General features: G+C 43.8%; 1 protein-coding gene across 1 annotated transcript in view; it reads left to right on the forward strand.

The window, feature by feature from the left end:
• The window catches only part of LOC128398345 (dynein axonemal heavy chain 11-like), a 221,952-nt gene that overhangs the window by 25,872 nt on the left and 176,624 nt on the right, over window positions 1-19,456 (forward strand). The window contains exons 8-17 of the mRNA XM_053359350.1: window positions 828-986; window positions 1,086-1,208; window positions 1,362-1,484; window positions 5,738-5,962; window positions 7,165-7,256; window positions 7,520-7,646; window positions 7,748-7,897; window positions 9,054-9,287; window positions 12,263-12,385; window positions 14,555-14,715. Coding sequence (XP_053215325.1) covers window positions 828-986; window positions 1,086-1,208; window positions 1,362-1,484; window positions 5,738-5,962; window positions 7,165-7,256; window positions 7,520-7,646; window positions 7,748-7,897; window positions 9,054-9,287; window positions 12,263-12,385; window positions 14,555-14,715 — 1,517 coding nt within the window. The remainder of the gene's footprint in view (window positions 1-827; window positions 987-1,085; window positions 1,209-1,361; window positions 1,485-5,737; window positions 5,963-7,164; window positions 7,257-7,519; window positions 7,647-7,747; window positions 7,898-9,053; window positions 9,288-12,262; window positions 12,386-14,554; window positions 14,716-19,456) is intronic.

Below are 19,456 nucleotides of genomic sequence, written 5' to 3' on the forward strand. Positions count from 1 at the left end.
TTGTCTGCATGCAGACTCTCTGTGGAAAAGCTGGACAATCTGTGAATGATGAGGGGCAGTGGCGTAGCGTGGGGGGTGCGGGGGGGGCGGTCGCACCAGGCGCAACAACTGGGGGTTAGGGTTAGGGGGCGCAAATCCACGGGTTAGGGGGCACAAATCCACGGGTTAGGGGGCGCAAATTACTTGCCTTGCCCCGGGTGCTGACAACCCACGCTACGCCACTGATGAGGGGACAGGAGCAATGGACACAATCTCAGCCATAGATGCCTGTCTGGGGGCCAAGGCTCTTTGGGCCCTCTCAGTGTTTATTTTTAGGGAGCCAGGGCCCCTCATTGTTTGAGGCCAAATGCAGAACTGGAAGCAAAGTGATGTAAGGAAACATTGTATTGGGCCCCCTCAATGTTCTTCGGAAGATGGCACCTCTGATCTCAGCCGCCCAGCCCAGTCAATGCATTGAGCACCCCCTGTTTGGTCAATTGAACAAATCTCTAGTAGGGAGCATTGCAGTTGCAAAGGATCTTCATTGTGCAATACATGCCCCCACCCAAAGTGTTACATTTGGATGATATCTGGCCTGTTGAAAACTTAAACCAGGCATAGGCAAACTCGGCCTGCCAGATGTTTTTGGACTACAACTCCCATCATCCCTAGCTAACAGGACCAGTGGTCAGCGATGATAGGAATTGTAGTCTCAAAACATCTGGAGGGCCGAGTTTGCCAAGCCTGGCTTAAGCATTTATGTAGTTTCTGAAAGCAACTTTGTGTTTTACATCTGTCTCCCATTGCTTGCTTGCTTGCTTTCTTTTCATGGTTTCTGTACCACACAGGACATGAAGACTTTGGATAAAGGAATACGTGCTTGGCATGTATACGTGGGATTAGAGTCAACAGTTAAGAATTTGTTAACCTCCTTGAGAGCAGTGAATGAACTTCAGAACCCTGCCGTCCGGAAAAGACACTGGCAACAACTTATGGCTGCAACAGGGGTATAGCTTTTTGGCTTCGTACACTGGAGCTGTGTGCACACAAATGCCATGTCTTTTCCTGAGCTGCAAATGACTTTTCTTTTCAATTTCGTTTCCCAGGTCTGCTTTGTCATGAACGAAGACACTACACTAGGGGACCTTTTAGCTCTCCAGCTCCACAGGGTAGAAGATGAAGTGAAACATATTGTGGATAAAGCTGTGAAAGAAATGGCAATAGAAAAAGTAGGCCACAGTTAATGTATTATAAGTAACAGCTGCTTTCGTAGGAAATAGTCAACCGTCCTAATGACACTGAAGTCAGGGGCATGATGTGCATATAGTGTTAACAGGACCAGGGCGGCACTCGTGGAACCGATTTGTTTTCTTTTTCCACAGGCACTCATGGAAATCAATCAGACATGGGGTGTTATGGATTTCTCCTATGAAGAACATCACAGCACAGGCACGCCATTGTTGAAATCCGACGAAAACCTTATAGAAACACTAGAAGACAACCAGGTGATGGCTTGCCCTGAATGTTTTCTCCAAGGCATTATGTAGCACGCCTGCCAACTATTTAGAGTCATTAATCCAACTCTCTGAGCATTTTGGAGGCCCATGCAGAACTTTGTGTGTGTGGCCTTTTCAATTCTAGCCCTTATTTCCCAGAAGCAGTCGATGTATTGTGTCAACTGCAAAGTACATAACCCGTTATTGTTCCAAACAATAGGCATGAGCAAGAGATCAGTTTTGCAGTGATTTCAGGGAAGACTTCGAAGTTCTGTGGGTGAGCCACATTAGCGTGATTGTAAGTCATTGAATGGGATCCCGTGAGAGTTCATTTAAACAGAAACAATGCCTTCTAATATTTCCATGCACTTTTAAAGAATACATACAAAACAACGCAAATAGTTTTTTTTATATTAGATATTAAATTGTTTTAACCCACATCAGAACCCTCCTGATTTTCCAGAGTTTTTAATTTTTGTCAAGTCAAAACAAATTTTTAAAATGCAGTGGATCTTTATGAATGCATATTATCTGCAAGAGATCATAGTGCTACACTTGGCACCACACATCCTACAGCAGGGGTCAGCAAACTTTTTCAGCAGGGGGCCGGTTCACTGTCCCTCAGACCTTGTGGGGGGCTGGACTATATTTTTTTGGGGGGGGGGGAATGAATGAATTCCTATGCCCCACAAATAACCCAGAGATGCATTTTAAATAAAAGGGCACATTCTACTCATGTAAAAACACACTGATTCCCGGACCGTCCGCAGGCCAGATTTAGAAGGCGATTGGGCCGGATCCGGCCCCCGGGCCTTAGTTTGCCTACCCATGTCCTACATGAATGATTGGTTCTTGTTCTCTGGTTCTATCGGGTCCACTACACTTTTCAACATCTTTTTGACGGCATTTCTTTTGGGAGGTACTAAACATGAAATTGATCTCAGGAGTTTAAAATCTGTTTGTATATCCTGCCTTTTCAAAATCTTGAGTCAAATTGAAAAACAATTAAAAAACACAATGAAACGCAATCAAAAGTGCTATTCAGAGGGAGAAGGGGGGCAGGGAAAGCTTTTAAAACAAACAAACAAAATATTCTACTCTAATTGGTACACTTAGACAATCTGTGATGACAACATTTATAGGTAAACAGAAACTGGCAATAATTTGTACACATTCCAGTTTGGTTGGTCTGTACCCAGAACTATTACTTATGCTGCAGGTGTTCGTCCTGCGGCAACTTAGAGGAGGGCTTTCTCTGTGATGTCCCCTAATCTCTGAAATAAGCTCTCCGTTCAGATATGGCAGGCACATACTGTGGTGATTTTCCACTGGCTGTGAAAAAAACAATTTGCTCAAGCTTTCCGTTTCTTTTGAATCATCAGAATCAGTGCTTTCCCCCCTAAAAAATGTTTAGAGGTACTCTCATTGTCCTATTCATATTGAAATGCTGCCCCTCAATGATTCACAAAATGTTTAGGGGTATGCGTACCCCTGCGTCCCCCCAGAAAAAAAATGCACTGATGGTGGTTTATAGGGACTGCAGTTCTTAGGGCTATTTAAAAAAGCACAACCACAGTGTGTTCTCATTGAACTGATTGATGCAAATTGCATTCTGGACCCGTTCACAAGAATGACTTTTATGAGGCTGTCACTGAGGTAGCTGCAAAAAAATGATGCCATGGGTTGAGAAAACTGGCAGTAATTAAATGCTGAGTCACTACTTTACTGTGTCAAGTTATTGACAGGTTGACTTCAGTAAACTAAGCACACACTAGTTAAGTGGAGTGCTTGCAAATGCTTCAGGGGAAAAAAATCTGATGTTCAGGCATGACTGCTGATGCTTACAAAAAAGAATCCTTAGCAAAAACGTAAGGGAAGACAGTTCTCTCCCCCACCCCAAAAAAATAACCTAATGAGGACTGAAGGTACTCAGTGACCATAAAATTCTGGCTGACTTGTGGAAAAGGAATGATAAACCATGTGGGAGGGGAAATGGAATACAGTGGTACCTTAGTTGTCGAACTTAATCCATTCTGGGAGTCCGTTCGACTCCCGAAACAGTTCGAAAACCAAGGGGCGGTTTCCAATTGGCTGCAGGAGCTTCCTGCACTCAACCAGAAGCCGTGGAATCTGTGCTGGACGTTCGACTTCCAAAAAATGTTCACAAAACAGAACTCTCACTTCCAGGTTTGTGGCGTTTGGGAACCAAGCCATTTGACAATCAAGGTACCACTGTAGAATATTGTGGAGATGGGTATGGCTGACCACGACACTGAACGGGAGTACTTCACACTACAGTAATGGTTCAAGGTCCCACTTTTCTTCATGATCATAGTAGTTAAAATAAGCATTATGTAATGAAGAGCTCAGAGGAGTTTGTCTTTCTTATTATGCCCTCCTGGCACTCAGCACCAGAACAGGCTGGAGGGTCCGGGGTGGAGGGTTTGGTGTATAAAAATTCTCCCTCCCCCTCTCTGACCAGGTTCCTGGTCTGTTTATGTGCTGATCTGGAGTGTGTTTGTGTTAGCAGAATGTGCTGGGATTCTGTCAGTGTGCTTCTCACTCAGCTGCTCATCAGTCTCCCAGTCTGAGCTGATTGAAGTGGTCTCATTGCTGAGGAGTCCCAGGGCAATTGTCTCGGGGGAATCTCAGTGTTTATGCTGAGACCACTTGGATATGGGGTGTTTGGCTGCCATGACTAGCATAGGACTACCCCAATATATCACCAGCCCAAGACAAGTAGCAGGTCTAAAGTGGGGGTTTTGCAACTCCTCCTTTGTCATAGTCAGACGACTTCCTGCTGAGTTTTTGACTTGTGTCAGTTTGTTCCCTCTGCAGGGCGAGGGATCTGTTAAGACAGGCCATCCCTACAGAGGCTGGTGGATTCTAAAGAGCTTTGTGAGATTCCTGTGCTGGCATGGTTGTGAAATGCAGGGTGATCTGGGCAATTGTTAATTGTTCCTTGGAGTTTTCCCCTGCTAGGCAGAGCCAATACAATTCTTTGGTGCAGGACAATTTGAGGACAATGAAAGGAGTTGAGAGGCAACTAGAATACAAGTGGAGTAAAACTCATTTTCAGGCCTTGTTCCGCAGCAGTGATGGTGCTGAAGAATCAATTCTTTTCCACTAGCCACCATTGCTACCATCTCAATATTTCCCAGTGGACCTTTCCTAAGTGGTTTGAGGCCTCTTAAGCTCTGGCCCTTTGGATGGTGTAGCAGAGCCCTCAGTGGCATGTTATGACATATGTAAGAGTCATTTTGAGGGTACAATTGTTTGCATCCACCACAACTTAGATTCCATAGTTCTTGCAGTTCATCTGTGGAGATGGCCATTATGCTGTATAGTCCCATATTGTTGGATGAATTTCAGTAATTTGGACTCTGGCAGACGAATTTGTGGTTCAGTCATGATCATGTGACAATGTTTTTGCTTGTCATTCTAGCAGAAAGGGGATGACTTGCAGACTTAGGGAACTGGGCCTAGTTACCCATGGAGGATACTGAATTTCTAAATCCATTTCAGTTGGAGTTCAGGCCTGGTTTTGTCACTAAAACCATCTTGGTTGTCCTCTGGGAAGAGTGGCAAGAGGAATGTAACCCAAATGACGATCATTGTTTAAATTAGGGATGGGAGGAAATACTGTTTCAATGCAATATTTCCTGAATCGGTAAGTGAATTTGAAACACAGCTAACCTTCAAAAGGTTCACCTCTCTGAATTTTATCCTGTAGTTCTCCCACCAGAAAGTGAATATTATCTATAAAACTGCAGTATATTAGCAAAAAATATTTGTGGGAGTGTGTATTATTAGACAAAATTGCACACAAAATACATACATTGGGAGAAATGCGCATTAAAATCTATATGAATTTTCATGTGGACTTCTTAAATGTGGAAATGGGGCAAATAGTAAACTTTGAAAAATGAGAAGCAGAGAGAAAACAAAACTGACAGACTCATTCACTCCTAGTCTTAACCTTGGGCGGATGTACATTGGTCATTTATAACATTAGAAATGTGTTATTAAAATGTGACACCAGAGGGCGCTGTAGAGCAGCGAGCCCTCGACAGTGGAAAATTGCATTGAGAGTTATATGATGTTACATTTAATAACATTTTTACAGATCAATGTAGATCCTGCCCTTGTTTATATTTGATATATATTATAGAACCTAGTTAAATCATTTTAAGAGGCAACTAATAAATATAAATTGCAAATTAATAAATACCGTACATGGCTGTATTCAAATATTGTTGCAGGTGCTGCTTCAGAACATCCTGATGAGTAAATACGTGGAATATTTCCTGGTGGAGGTCAGTAGCTGGCAAAAGATCTTAATGGTAGCAGACATGGTAATTTCACTGTGGCTGGAAGTGCAGCAAACCTGGGCTCATCTCCAGAGTATTTTCACCAATTCTGAGGATATACGGAAGCAGCTTTCAGAAGATGCTAAAAGATTTGAGGGGATTGATAAGGATTTCAAGGTATGAACAAGCATCTCAATCTTTCCTTCTCCATAAACTATGTGAGAGAGAAAAGAATGAAGACTTATCTCAAATTCAAACCTTAAAGTCCTCGCTGTTGGTTTGTTCTGCAGTTTGTAATTCATCTCTTCTGGCATGCACATATACTTTAGTCCAATTAAGCTCTAATTAACAGGGGAACCTCTGCTTCTTAATGGTGGTGTAGGAGGGTATTTGCCAGGCGAAGTGCTTTTGCACTCAGCGCCTCCCTGGCCCCTGCATTCCATGTCAGAGCGAGAACCAGGTAACGAGACAGACTGTGAGTGAAGCCCGTTCCCCTCACCCGCCCCTGGGAGGAATTTGCAATAATGATTTACCCTATATCATCCTTGTTTTTCCATCGCCTACACTCTCCCGCTGCCATGGGGGCTGTCTCCATTAAGGTGGACCGGAACCGGAAGCCCACGATTTTAATCTCCCTTAAGCTCTGTAGCTGCTGAATTTTTAGAGGCTATTGAATTGTCACTCATCTGGTCACATTTGGTCATCAGGAGTCACTTTCAAGCAGTTGTGCAGAAATACTTTTGTATAATGGACAGAACTAGCTTTTGTTTCAAGTTTTTAATGTGACACATTTCTTACATAAATACAAATTCCAAGGGGTAGTCATGTTGATCTGGTGACAGCTTAAAGACCGTCTTCAAAGCTGTGTTACTATTATAATAATAAACTACTGTATAATGAAGTTGAATGCTGAATATGCATCTCTTTACCCTGGCCTCTCACACTTGAGATGTGTGTGTTTTGTACCCAGTCTAGTCCCATGATGGTAATTTGTTTTAATTACTTTAAAATTCTGAATTAAATTTTTTTTGTATCCCACCTTGGAACCAATCACTACTACTACTATTACTAAATCAAATCAAATACCTTTATTGGCATCACTTACTACTACTATTATTCAACCTCTTTGCCCAGATCCTTTCTCACAATTAACCACATAAAGCAGGTAATTCTAACAGACATATTTTTTCAGACTAAATATGACTTAGCCAGATTGTCTTAAATTCACATTTATGGCTAAGCAGAGATTTTTACCCTCTTCCCTATGCAAATGCAACACTCCGCTTGAAATGCCCTGTTGACTCTCAAAAAGAAGCTCCATCCCACTTTGAAATATTATTTTCATTTCCTTCTGCTTTTCCTCCCTCTTGGTTGTTCAGGAACTTATGGCTGTGGTGGTGAAGGCAAAAAAAGTCATAGAAGTAACAAACCAGATGGGATTACTTGGAAAACTGGAAGTTCTTCAACAAAGGTTTGACTTAAATGGATTTAAGGCTTACTTATGGAAGTATACATCTGAACAGGGTTCTAAAAGCCCTTTTTGTGGGAAGGAGGGGAGAATTTTTGTTGCTATAATTGAAAATCAAAACCCTTGCTCAGTGATCTGCCAGCAATCTATCTTCTGCAAGATAGATTATGGGTACTTGACTCCAGTGACTACCTCACTGGCAATTCTAATTTATGTTAGAAATCATTGTCTTTCTTTCTTTTACATTTGTGGACTTTGTTTTTCAGGCTCACACTTTGTGAGAAATCCTTAGCCGATTACTTAGATGCCAAGAGACTCACCTTTCCAAGATTCTATTTTGTCTCTGCAGTGGATTTGTTAGAAATCATCTCTAAAGGAACGCATCCCAAGCGGGTATTTTTCTTCTTCTCCCACTGACGTTGTTTGCTTTGCTAATTCTTGATGGCAGCAAACTGAAGCCATAACATTATTAACTTTGTAAACCTGATCAACAGATTACCAGGCACTTGGTGAAGCTCTTTGACAATGTGGCCGACCTTAAATTTGAAGAGGACACAAACACTGAAACACAAATGGCCATAGGGATGTACAGCAGAGAAGGAGAGTTTGTGGTCTTCTCGGAGCCCTGTTTCTGCAAGGGGCAGGTAAATCCAGAGGCAGAGAGCAAGCCAGGAGAAGGGTATCATATCTGGATCTGGAGCTGAGAACAATTAGCTTAGCAAAGTCCACAGCAAGTCAGTGCAAATCAAGTATTTTATTTTGTTTTGTTTTGTTTTGTTTATTTATGTATTTTATTTTATTTTATTTTAAAAATAAAATAAAATAAAAGGAAGGTCAGAAGCAGTTGGGAAGCGTAGCCAATATGTTTTTAATACATGGTTGGAAGAAAAATTAGTAAGGAAAGATAATAAGAATATATAGATGATTTGAGAAGGTTGTAGAATGCAAAGATTATTGTAAATTGTATAATGTGGAGGAAATCGAGTGGGGGCAGAGGGAAGTGGGAGGAAGGAGAAAAGAATAATATGATAGATTGAGGAAATAGAAATGTAAATGTATGGGGGGATGGGGAGGAAATGGTGTTGGCTTTGGTACATCGGTATTGTAAAGTAATATGTGAAAACCAATTAAAATATATATATATGTTTTTAATACAGTGGTAACTCGGGTTACATATGCTTCAGGTTACAGATGCTTCAGGTTACAGACTCCGCTAATGCAGAAATAGTACCTTGGGTTAAGAACTTTGCTTCAGGATGAGAACAGAAAACATGCTCCAGCGGCGCAGCAGCAGCAGGAGGCCCCATTAGCTAAAGTGGTGCTTCAGGTTAAGAACAGTTTCAGGTTAAGAACGGACCTCTGGAACGAATTAGGTGCTTAACCCGAGGTACCGCTGTACTGTGTTTATCAGCCTGCCAGCAGCCTCTTCCTGCATCTCTTTAAGGGCTTTTGGAATTCTAGGTCCAAGGAAAGCAGAGGAACTTGCAATCTCATGCAACCTTCGGCACTGCAAAAAACAGGACCTTGTGTGAAAGGTCATTGATAGGCACCACCTAAAAGCACAGAGTCCTAGAACCTCAGAATTGGAGTGGAGTTCCCCCTATTGTCGAGCGCAGGGGGAGTGAATGGGGAGGGCATGCAGGAGTTACTGAGACTAAGGACATATCTGAATGAATGATTTCCCTTCTATTCCTTTGTCTGTGTACATTGTATGAAAGAGGCACGAAAGCATGTTAAAAAGAAGTGGGTTTTTCTACTGCTTGACTCTATAATATTGGTGTGCCTGTCTACATGCTTCAGGCAGAATGCTGGTTAAGCTCTTTAGAGGAGGCCATGCACAGGACAGTCAAGCAGAAGATAATGGAAGCTGTGGCAGCCTACGAGGATAAGTCCCGAGACCAGTGGCTGTTTGACTTCCCGGCCCAAGTGGCTTTAACCAGCAGTCAAATCTGGTGGGCAGCTGATGTCAGAATGGCTTTTGAGCGGCTCGAGGAAGGCTTTGAAATGGCCTTGAAAGATTACAATCGCAAACAGGCAAGTGCAATAGCCCTCGAAAGGGGAGCATGTGTAACGTGCCACAAAACACACAGCTTGCAACACAAATGTCCCAGCATCAGCCCCAGAAATAGCCTTTGCTGCTGACAGTTTATTGTTGTTTAGTTGTTTAGTCGTGTCCGACTCTTCGTGACCCCATGGACCAGAGCACGCCAGGCACTCCTGTCTTCCACTGCCTCCCGCAGTTTGGTCAAACTCATGCTGGTAGCTTCGAGAACACTGTCCAACCATCTTGTCCTCAGTCGTCCCCTTCTCCTTGTGCCCTCCATCTTTCCCAACATCAGGGTCTTTTCCAGGGAGTCTTCTCTTCTTATGAGGCGGCCAAAGTATTGGAGCCTCAGCTTCAGGATCTGTCCTTCCAGTGAGCACTCAGGGCTGATTTCCTTCAGAGTGGATAGGCTTGATCTTCTTGCAGGCCATGGGACTCTCAAGAATCTCCTCCAGCACCAATTATTATTATTAAAATATTTATGGCACACACCCACACAAAAATGAATATGGCAGTGCACGCATAAAAACAATACTACAAGGGCATCAATACAAACATAAAAAAACTGGTTGGTAAAAATTTCATGTCCCAAAGGCTTGTCTGAACTCAGTACAGTTTGTAAAAAACTCTAAAAGAAAGCATGTCAGTATTCTGTTGGCAGCGAGCTCCACAGGGGATGGCCTGCCACACTAGTCATGAGGGACCTCTGAATTTGCGAAATATTCAGCAGTATTCAAGTTCCTTTCAACAAATACATGAATAAAAGTGGGCTCCATCAAAAGAGCTCAGTGGCTGGAGGTGGAGCAGATCCCAGGCGTCCTTTCCAAGCAGGAGTTCACATCCACTTATTGCTTCTCCTCCTTGCTATCTGATGAGCCACATAAACACAGAAGGGAGGAAGAAGGCATAAAACATAGCCTCCCTGCTCAGTGGGGCTGCATAGAGCAAGGGTCGGCAAACCTTTTCAGCAGGGGGCCGGTCCACTGTCCCTCAGATCATGTGGGGGGCTGGCTATATTTTTTTGGGGGGGGAAATGAATGAATTCCTATGCACACTATGCACACCAGGAGGGGCCCACAAATAACCCACAGATGCATTTTAAAAGGACACGCTCCATGCAAGAGGCAGGCCAGACGGAATCGTAGATGATAAAAATTTCAAAAAATTATTACCTGCAGTGATGATAGTCATTGTTTGGATGGGGGGTCCTCTCCTGGGTTTGGTGCTTCCTTGCGACCTGCCGGGCCTCCTGCTGCCAGCACCTCTTCCATGCTTTGGGGGTGGGATGGGGGCCCTCCCGCCAGCAGCGGAGGCTGAATCACCGCCGCACTGGCGGCGGGGCGAGCTCCGGACTGCAGTAAGGTCTCCAGAGGCCTTCCCGCCAGCAGCGGAGGCCAGATAATAATAATAATAATTTATTATTTGTACGCCGCCCATCTGGCTGGGTTTCCCCAGCCACTCTGGGCGGCTTCCACAAAGACCAAAAATACACTAAGATGTCACACATTAAAAACTTCCCTAAACAGGGCTGCCTTAAGATGTCTTCTGAATGTCAGGTAGTTGTTTATCTCTTTGACATCTGATGGGAGGGCGTTCCACAGGGCGGGCGCCACTACAGAGAAGGCCCTCTGCCTGGTTCCCTGTAGCTTTGCTTCTCACAATGGGGGAACCGCTAGAAGGCCCTTGGCGCTGGACCTCAGTGTCCGGGCAGAACGGTGGGGGTGGAGACACTCCTTCAGGTATACTGCCGCCGCGCAGCCAGTGGGGAGAGCTCCTGCCTGTTCTCCCCACCCTCTCTCTTTTCTCTCCCCCCGTAAATGTCTCGTCTCCCCCCCCCCGCCCTGGATGGTGCCTCTTTTCCTACCAGCGGCATCTCCGCCTCCTCCTTTTCCTCCTCCTGCACCTCCTGAAGGAGGACTTCACGTGAGAAGGAGCAGCGGCTTCCCTCTTTCTTGTCTTTTTTCCCAGGGAGCTCAGACAGCGGCCGGGCCAGGTTAGCGACCCTTGCGGGCCTCATTTGGCCCGCGGACCATAGTTTGCCAACCCCTGGCATAGAGCATACACAGCCCTTCTTAGAACAAGGGTTCCAGAGTCACCGGGGGGGGGGGAGGGAGCCTTTTGCCTAGTTGCCAAGGATATGCAACAATGGCAGATACACCCTGATAGCAGCCATTGTCTAGTGCTCTGCAATGGGCATGGGACTAGGAAGCAGGAGAGGGGAGTTTAAGCCTTACCAGAGGGATGAGATGGTCCCACTCACCTTTCCCCTGCCTGCAAAGGAGAGGGAATTCCTGGACTCGAATCCACAGTGCAGACAATACAGAACAGTTCCCTAACCACCACCACCATAGCCGCTCGTAGTAGCAGACAGTCATCAGACTCATTCGTTCACCTTTAAATGCAAACTGAATCTAATTTCTCCCTTTTTCCTACACAGGAGTGGCATTCCACTGACATGATAGGCTTCTGCCCAATTCTACAGTACCTCAGCCTTCAAATCTTAAGCATATGATTGTACTCCTAATGCAGCAGAATAAATGAACACAATCCTCTCCCCCCCTCTTAATCTTGATAAAGGAGTTTAAATAACAAAGCACAGTTTGGCTATTACGGATTGTTTTTCTAAAATGCTGTATGATATGTGCTACATTTCAACCTCTTAATAATTCCATCACACTGAACACGAAAGCAAATGCAGTACAAATGATTCTGCCCACCAGTATTTAATTCATATTGGAATAAAAGTAATGGCTACTAGCTGAAAAGTGTATCTTTGTTATTAAGGAAGCAAATTACAATTACGAGAAAACAATACCACTATTAGTTTGCAAAAGTTATTTGCGTTGATTAAAAGCACCAATAAGTATGCCTTGCTACCAGAACTGCTCCATTTAGCACTTGACATATAATAGGTTTTTTCCCCTTCGCAGTGTAATATCTCCATTGAAATATAATTATTTTGCAGATTGCTCAACTGAACGCCCTTATAAACATGCTGTTAGGGGAACTCACCCCTGGAGATCGTCAGAAGATCATGACAATATGCACAATTGATGTACATGCTAGAGATGTTGTAGCCAAGCTTATAGCACAGAAGGTAATTTGTTGCAGAGCAATTACCCTAATGCATTTTTAAAAGCATAAGATAAAGAATAATTTCATTTGTTGAAAAGATTTCGGGTTGCTTATGTATAATGATGACAGAATATTTTGATCCAGTCAATTTCTGTCCTTTTTCTTTCGATTCAGGACTGAAGATAATTGCATTTACCAGTTGAAAAAAATGCTATTTAAATATATATAGATATGTGTGTGTTTGTCCAAATGTTTAAAGTGTCTTATTAAAAATGTATGCTATAAAGTGACAGCAGGTTCTCCGTGATCTGTCCCAGACCTGTTAAATGTTACCATGAAAATGTGCATTTATTCCAGCTGGCTTTGCGATTTAAATTGTATAAAATACTATGATTGGATATTAATTTGGCAGAGTACTTTCTCTTCTCTTCTTTTAGTGCATTGTTGGCTGCCCACCCCCCACCCGGCAAGACGTCAATGATAACTTAAAAGCTCCTTCTAGGCCTCACTCAAAATGTGTGTGTACTAACAGCTTAGTGGTAAAGCTCATGTCTTGCACGCAGAAGGCAATTACAGCTTTGGGTTTTCTTTTTTAGGGAGGTGTGTGAGCAAGATGCTCTCAGTAGGCTGCACTGAGGAATGGCTCTCTTACTAGGCAGAGTGATGCAGCTTCTTCAGGTAGCAGATGCTGAGAGAAGTAGAGACCGGATGGAGGGGCATGTACCTTGCAGCTTCTTATAGGGACTGGGTGGCACTGTAGTCTAAACCTTCAGTCCTCATCATGGGACTGAAACTGCCTTGGTTGCACTGGTCGATGATCTCCGGCGGGCTAGGGACAAAGATGAGAGCTGTTTCCTAGTTCTGCTGGATCTCCCAATGGCTTTTGACACCATTGACCATAACTTCCTTCTGGACCATCTAGAGGGGCTGGGAGCTGGGGCCACTGTTATACAGTGGTTCTGCTCCTTCCTCCTGGGCTGTGTTCAGTAAGTGGTGGGGGGGATGAGTGTTCAGACCCCTGGGCTCTCACTTGTGGGGTGCCTCAGGGTTCTGTCCTCTCCCCCATGCTTTTCAACATTTACATGCAGCCACTGGGAGAGATCATCAGGAGGTTTGGGCTGGGTGTTCATCAGTATGCGGATGATACCCAGCTCTACCTGTCTTTCAAATCGGAACCAGTGAAGGAGGTGAAGGTCCTGTGTGAGTGTTTGGAGGCAGTTGGAGGATGGATGGTGGCTAATAGATTGAGGTTGAAACCTGACAAGACAGAAGTACTGTTTTGGGGGGACAGGAGGTGGGCGGGTGTGGACCCTCTGGCCCTGAAGGGGGTAACTGTGCCCCTGAAGGACCAGGTGCGCAGCCTGTCATTTTGGAGTCATTTTGGACTCACAGCTGTCCATGGAGGCACAGGTCAATTCTGTGTCCAGGGCAGCTGTTTATCAGCTCCATCTGGTACGCAGACTGAGACCTTACCTGCCCGCAGACTGTCTCACCAGAGTGGGCCCTAGATGTTGTTGGACTACAACTCTCATCATCCCTGACCTGGTCATGCTGGCTAGGAATGATGGGAGTTGTAGTCCAACAACATCTGGGGACCCACAAGTTGAGAAACACTGCTCTAGTGGTTTAGGCTACTGCAATGTGAGGTGCTAAGCATTTGAGCTCTTGTTGAGGGCAATATATATTCTGTGTAGCTTGTCTTTAAGGAAGGAATATAAGAAATGGAGAAAAGTAGCTAGGCTTTGTCAATGGCTTGCCCTTTGCAGAACCAACTGATGGTTTCAAGAGGTAAATTGAATAGCTGTGCCCAATAAACGTATGCAAAGAGTGTTTTGTTTTCTTCTGCTTGGTGACTGGGTCCTACTTAAGCTTCAAGTGTGAGGCCAAGGAGCTTAGAGGCCCCTTTATCTCTGCATTAAACTATAGCCCACCGGGCTCCACGCAGGGAACTCTGTGGGGGCAGTAGGATCCCTTTGCCCCTTGCTCTTATACAGCAGCCCTGCACTTGATAAGCTGCTTTTGAAATTCAGGGGAGTTTCAAAAGCGGATTATGTTCAGCCAGCGCAAGAAGCCACTGTGGCCAGAAAGGCTGCAGTCCAGACTGCCCTTTTCTCTCCTTACTCTTTGGGCTGTTTCCGGAAACATCTGTTAACCTGTTGCGCTCTTCCTCTTTACATTTCAGGTTTCCAACGGACAGGCGTTTACTTGGCTATCGCAGTTGCGTCACAGGTGGGACGAAGAGCAGAGCAAATGCTTTGTCAACATTTGTGACGCTCAGTTTCAGTACTTTTACGAATACCTTGGAAACAGCCCCAGGCTTGTAATTACACCACTGACCGACAGGTGAGGACCATATTGAAACTGGTTGAAGGGAGGCGGTTGTAAGAGAGGTAGGTGGTAGGTGGGATGAAGAGCAGGACAAGTGCTTTGTCAACATTTGTGATGCTCAGTTTCAGTACTTTTACAAATAGTGGTTAAGAGCAGTAGTCTCGTAATCTGGGGAACTGGGTTCGCATCTCCGCTCCTCCACATGCAGCTGCTGGGTGACCTTGGGCTAGTCACACTTCTTTGAAGTCTCTCACTCAGCCCCACTCACCTCACAGAGTGTTTGTTGTGGGGGAGGAAGGGAAAGGAGAATATTAGCCGCTTTGAGACTCCTTCAGGTAGTGATAAAGCGGGACATCAAATCCAAATCCAAACAGCCCCAGGCTTGTAATTACGCCACTGACCGACAGGTGAAGACCGCATTGAAACTGGTTGAAGGGAGGTGGCTGTAAGAGAGGTAGGTGGTAGGCCTTCATGTTCCATCCTCTTAGAGGTCCTTCTCGATCTCATGATTTGCCAGTGAACATGTAAGAATAAAATATCGAAAGGTCCAGGACTGTGACAAACAATGTGAATATTCAGAGAGGAGGGCAACGTTTGCAATTCCCTTCTTAAAACAGACCAGGGATGGAGAGCCTGTGGAACTTCAGATGGTGTTGGACTCCAATTCCCACCAGACTCCTTTCCAGCCGGCATGGCCAAAAGTGAGTTGGGAGTCCAAAGACATCTAGAGAGCTTCCCCGTCTCTGAACTCAGGAGGTTTCCTTGTATTTTCTTAATGTTGACCATTGGGTCTGAAGAAGCAGTGCTGAATTGGTCCACAATAGCTATGTATTTCATTTAAAAAAGGAAAAAGAACGTCCCTTTATTATTTTAGCATGGAATGAATGCTTTTTCTCCAGGACACTGGTCCTTTAGACTTGTTATCTAGCACTCTGTTTAAAAAGAAAGAAAGCGCCTGTGCAGAACTCTTTTAACAGTTGCTGAATAAAAATCACTTTCCACTGAACATAATCATCTTGTTGTGGTGCAATGCATAATAACAGTTGCAGGGAGAAAATCTGCAGCAATTTTGAATATTCTTTCTGCCGAAATTGTTTATCCACATTGCCAGAGCCTTTAAGGAAGTACTGATGTTTTCTGCATTGTTGGGAGCAGCTGTCTCTGTCTCCTCCTGTGGCTGTCTGCCTGCTAACTAGGCAGATGGCAGACAGTAGCTGAGGTGTGTCTGCTATATACAGGACTAACTTTCCTGGCTAGCAGAAAGCACAGCTGCCACGCTATTATGATGGTGATGATGATCCTTCTGTATTTTGAGACATGGGAAGCCTTGTGTGGAGCCATGTACTTTGAAGGGGTGATTAGGGTTTCTTTTTCAATGCACCGAGTAAGCACTTAAATAATCAAGCTGCCAAGTGGCATGAAAATATGGAAAATTCCTATTAATTTACCATTTTGTGTAAGGATCAGGCAAGGAAATAAGCTTCTAAGAAGTGAATGAGATTTGTTTTCCACAGGCATCGGCATCTTTTGTACTCAGGATACACATACGCACAGAAACACAAAGCAGGGCACAGCCTAGGTGCTCTAAACAGGCATGGTTGGCCCGCCTAGCGTCAAAAATCATATTTCTTTTCTGGCGTCTTTTCTGCAGAAGATGAAGGGAGGCTGGGAACAGTGAGATCAGGGCATAAAGATTAGCTCCAGGAAAGATTTTTTAAAAAAATAAAAAAGTCAAGACAGGAGAAAGTTTTGACAACATCTCCAAAAGACAGGATATTTTCAAAGCTGCGTTTAAGAAAAAGCTGATTCTCACAACCTTCATAAGGATCATTTTACATGGGGGATAGCCTATACTTTGACTTTACCAGGCTTGTAAAAGCCTCATCGTGATGCATGCCTCAAACATACCATGTAGTATATGGCACTTGTTTTTCTGCCTGGCATCGAGAATTTCCATGCCATTTTGCTACCTACATTTTGCTGATCTGGAAATGTTCCAGGAAGAATGGCATATTGAGCCATTGTGGTGGTGTGTGAAACGGAGACGATATGAATAAAGATAATGGCTTTGGATGCTAAGTTGCCATGAGTGGAGCTCTGCTCATGAGATGCTCCAGAAGGAAGGAAGGGGTGGGAGGCAGGCAGGTAATTTCTGCCAGTTTCTCCAGCAACCCTCTCTTGTCTCCTGAAAATCTGCTCCACTGGAAGAATGTGGGAGGTGCTGAGAAAATTAGAGAAAAATTGAGCCAGCAGTGACTGGAATGTGTGTTTCCTTTGTGGAAGGGCAACATAGGGTCTAAGCCACTGAATGGACCAATCTTTGATGGGGTTGCATATGGGAACAAGATTTCGTGGGTACTTTGGGTACCTGTTTTGATAATAGTTGGATGGTGCTGAAGCTTAGTGAAGATGATGTCCACACCTGTTTTCTAGGTGTTGATTTATTAGAAGACTCAGATCCTGTCATAATTATCTAAACCAGACACGACCATATATGACTAGATTTCAGGCCTGCGTACATGAAAATCAAAATCTTGTGTGTGGTTTCTAAAGACAAGTAAACTGCTAGAAGTGAAAATAAGATCAAGAGGACTGTGAGGCATTTTTTATTTTATCTTTTGCTGTCCAGACCTTTCTAATTCTTTTTTCTGCCTTCATTTAAAAGAAGGTAGGATTTCTGAAAAATATAATCAAGGGCAGGTTGTGTTGATGAAGTGAATATCAAGCTACCACATAGATAATCACTGATTAAATGTTTTCCCTTCATTTGCTCTGTCTCCAAGCAAACTCATTTTCCATGTCAGGAAACGATCCCCATTAGTGCTCAAGTTTGAATGTATTGTTCCATAATCATTTTCAGATTACTCTTCCCTTCAGACTTGGCTCAGTGAATATACAGGACTGAGCTCTTAATAAATAAGCATCTCAATGGCCATTATAGGCTTTGAAATACCAAACGCAAGAACATGCGGCATGATTCACAGAGTCTTAAATGGATCTCTACAGGTGTTGCTTGTTGTTGTTTAGCCGTGTCCGACTCTTCATGACCCCCTGGACCAGAGCACGCCAGGCACTCCTGTCTTCCACTGCCTCCCGCAGTTTGGTCAGACTTATGTTTGTAGCTTTGAGAACACTGTCCAACCATCTCATCCTCTGTCATCCCCTTCTCCTTGTGCCCTCCATCTTTCCCAACATCAGGGTCTTTTCCAGGGAGTCTTCTCTTCTCATGAGGTGGCCAAAGTATTGGAGCCTCAGCTTCAGGATATGTCCTTCCAGTGAGCACTCAGGGCTGATTTCCTTCAGAATGGAGAGGGTTGATCTTCTTGCAGTCCATGGGACTCTCAAGAGTCTCCTCCAGCACCATAATTCAAAAGCTTCAATTCTTCGGCAATCAGCCTTCTTTATGGTCTAACTCTCACTTCCATACATCACTACTGGGAAAACCATAGCTTTAACAATACTCTCTACAGGTAGATGCTTAAAAAAACAAACTACAGAAATTTCAAATTGAACTGTGGCCTTGGATTATTGTGGCCAAGTGTCCATTTAACAGAAGCACCTCTTTCAGTCACCTAAAGGAATTTGCCATGGTGTTGACTTAGAAGTAGATATAGTTGCTATCCTGACCTCAGTGCAATCAGAGGCCACATCCAAGGGCCAAGCTTTTCTCCTTCAGATTATAACTGTTTTAACTGGACTGTCTTAGTAGAAATTCATCCACCAGCAAGCTTTTAATGTTCATAGACTATTTAGGCTAACCCAGTTCACCAAATGTTCTCCGACACAAAGGAATTAGTTAGAGATAATGTTAAGAACAACATGTATGTTGTTCACGTATGCTGGGGAATATTATCTTCCTGCTAAGCTAGATGTTTCTGATTTCTATGCTTTGTATAAGTTTCACAGAGCTCTTATTTTGACAAGTAACAGGAGACAAAGCAACAGGAAAGTACTCTCTTAACTATCAGCATTTAGTGTGGTGAATTTTCTACCTACTCCATGGCCCTTCTCATACTACTGCTGACTATAGGCAGAAAAGTTACATTTCCATAATTGCTAGAAAAGTGCTCTCTTTCTCTGCAGTAAAAATGCATAAAATAGATAATGTCCCATGCTTCTTTCAAAGTTGTGCATTGGGAGAAACTTTTTCCCATTCTTTATAATATGTTAAGGCATTTCCTATGGCCTCTAAGAGAAAGGTATCAGGGTGTGTGGGTTTTAAACAATGAAGTTATCCACCTAGCTATAACTGAATCCCTCACCTATCCTTCCCCGTTTGTGTGCGTGTGTGTGTGAAACTTTAAAAGTTTTGAAAAGAACAATAACATTCTTGTACATGACAGAAACAGCTGGTTAAAAAAAAGATAGGAAAGGCCGGCCACTTAGATTTCACCAGATGGGCAGAGAGTGACATGATCAATTAGATCTTAGTAAAGGCATAGGATCAATGTGCTGGAGGAGGGCATGCAAGAACAAACAAAGGAGGGCACCTTGTGGAGTTTAAGGAAAAAAAGTAGAGCATTGTGATCAGGAAAGGACAAAGGAAATAGCCCACTCCTTCAGAAGCCAATGGAGGCAGACCTACTTGCAAAGTACAAGGAGAACAGGTATACAGTAATAATAAGAAGTACTGTAGGGTTAGAGGATCATGTGGAGATGGTCACAGAAAAAAGCAAAAGTATGGTAGCGCTATGGGGAAAGGTTTTATGGAAGTCAAAGATATCAGAGAGCACACAAAAGACAATCACAAAGGTGA

This window comes from Podarcis raffonei, chromosome 1, assembly GCF_027172205.1.
Source record: "Podarcis raffonei isolate rPodRaf1 chromosome 1, rPodRaf1.pri, whole genome shotgun sequence".
Lineage (NCBI taxonomy): Eukaryota > Metazoa > Chordata > Lepidosauria > Squamata > Lacertidae > Podarcis > Podarcis raffonei.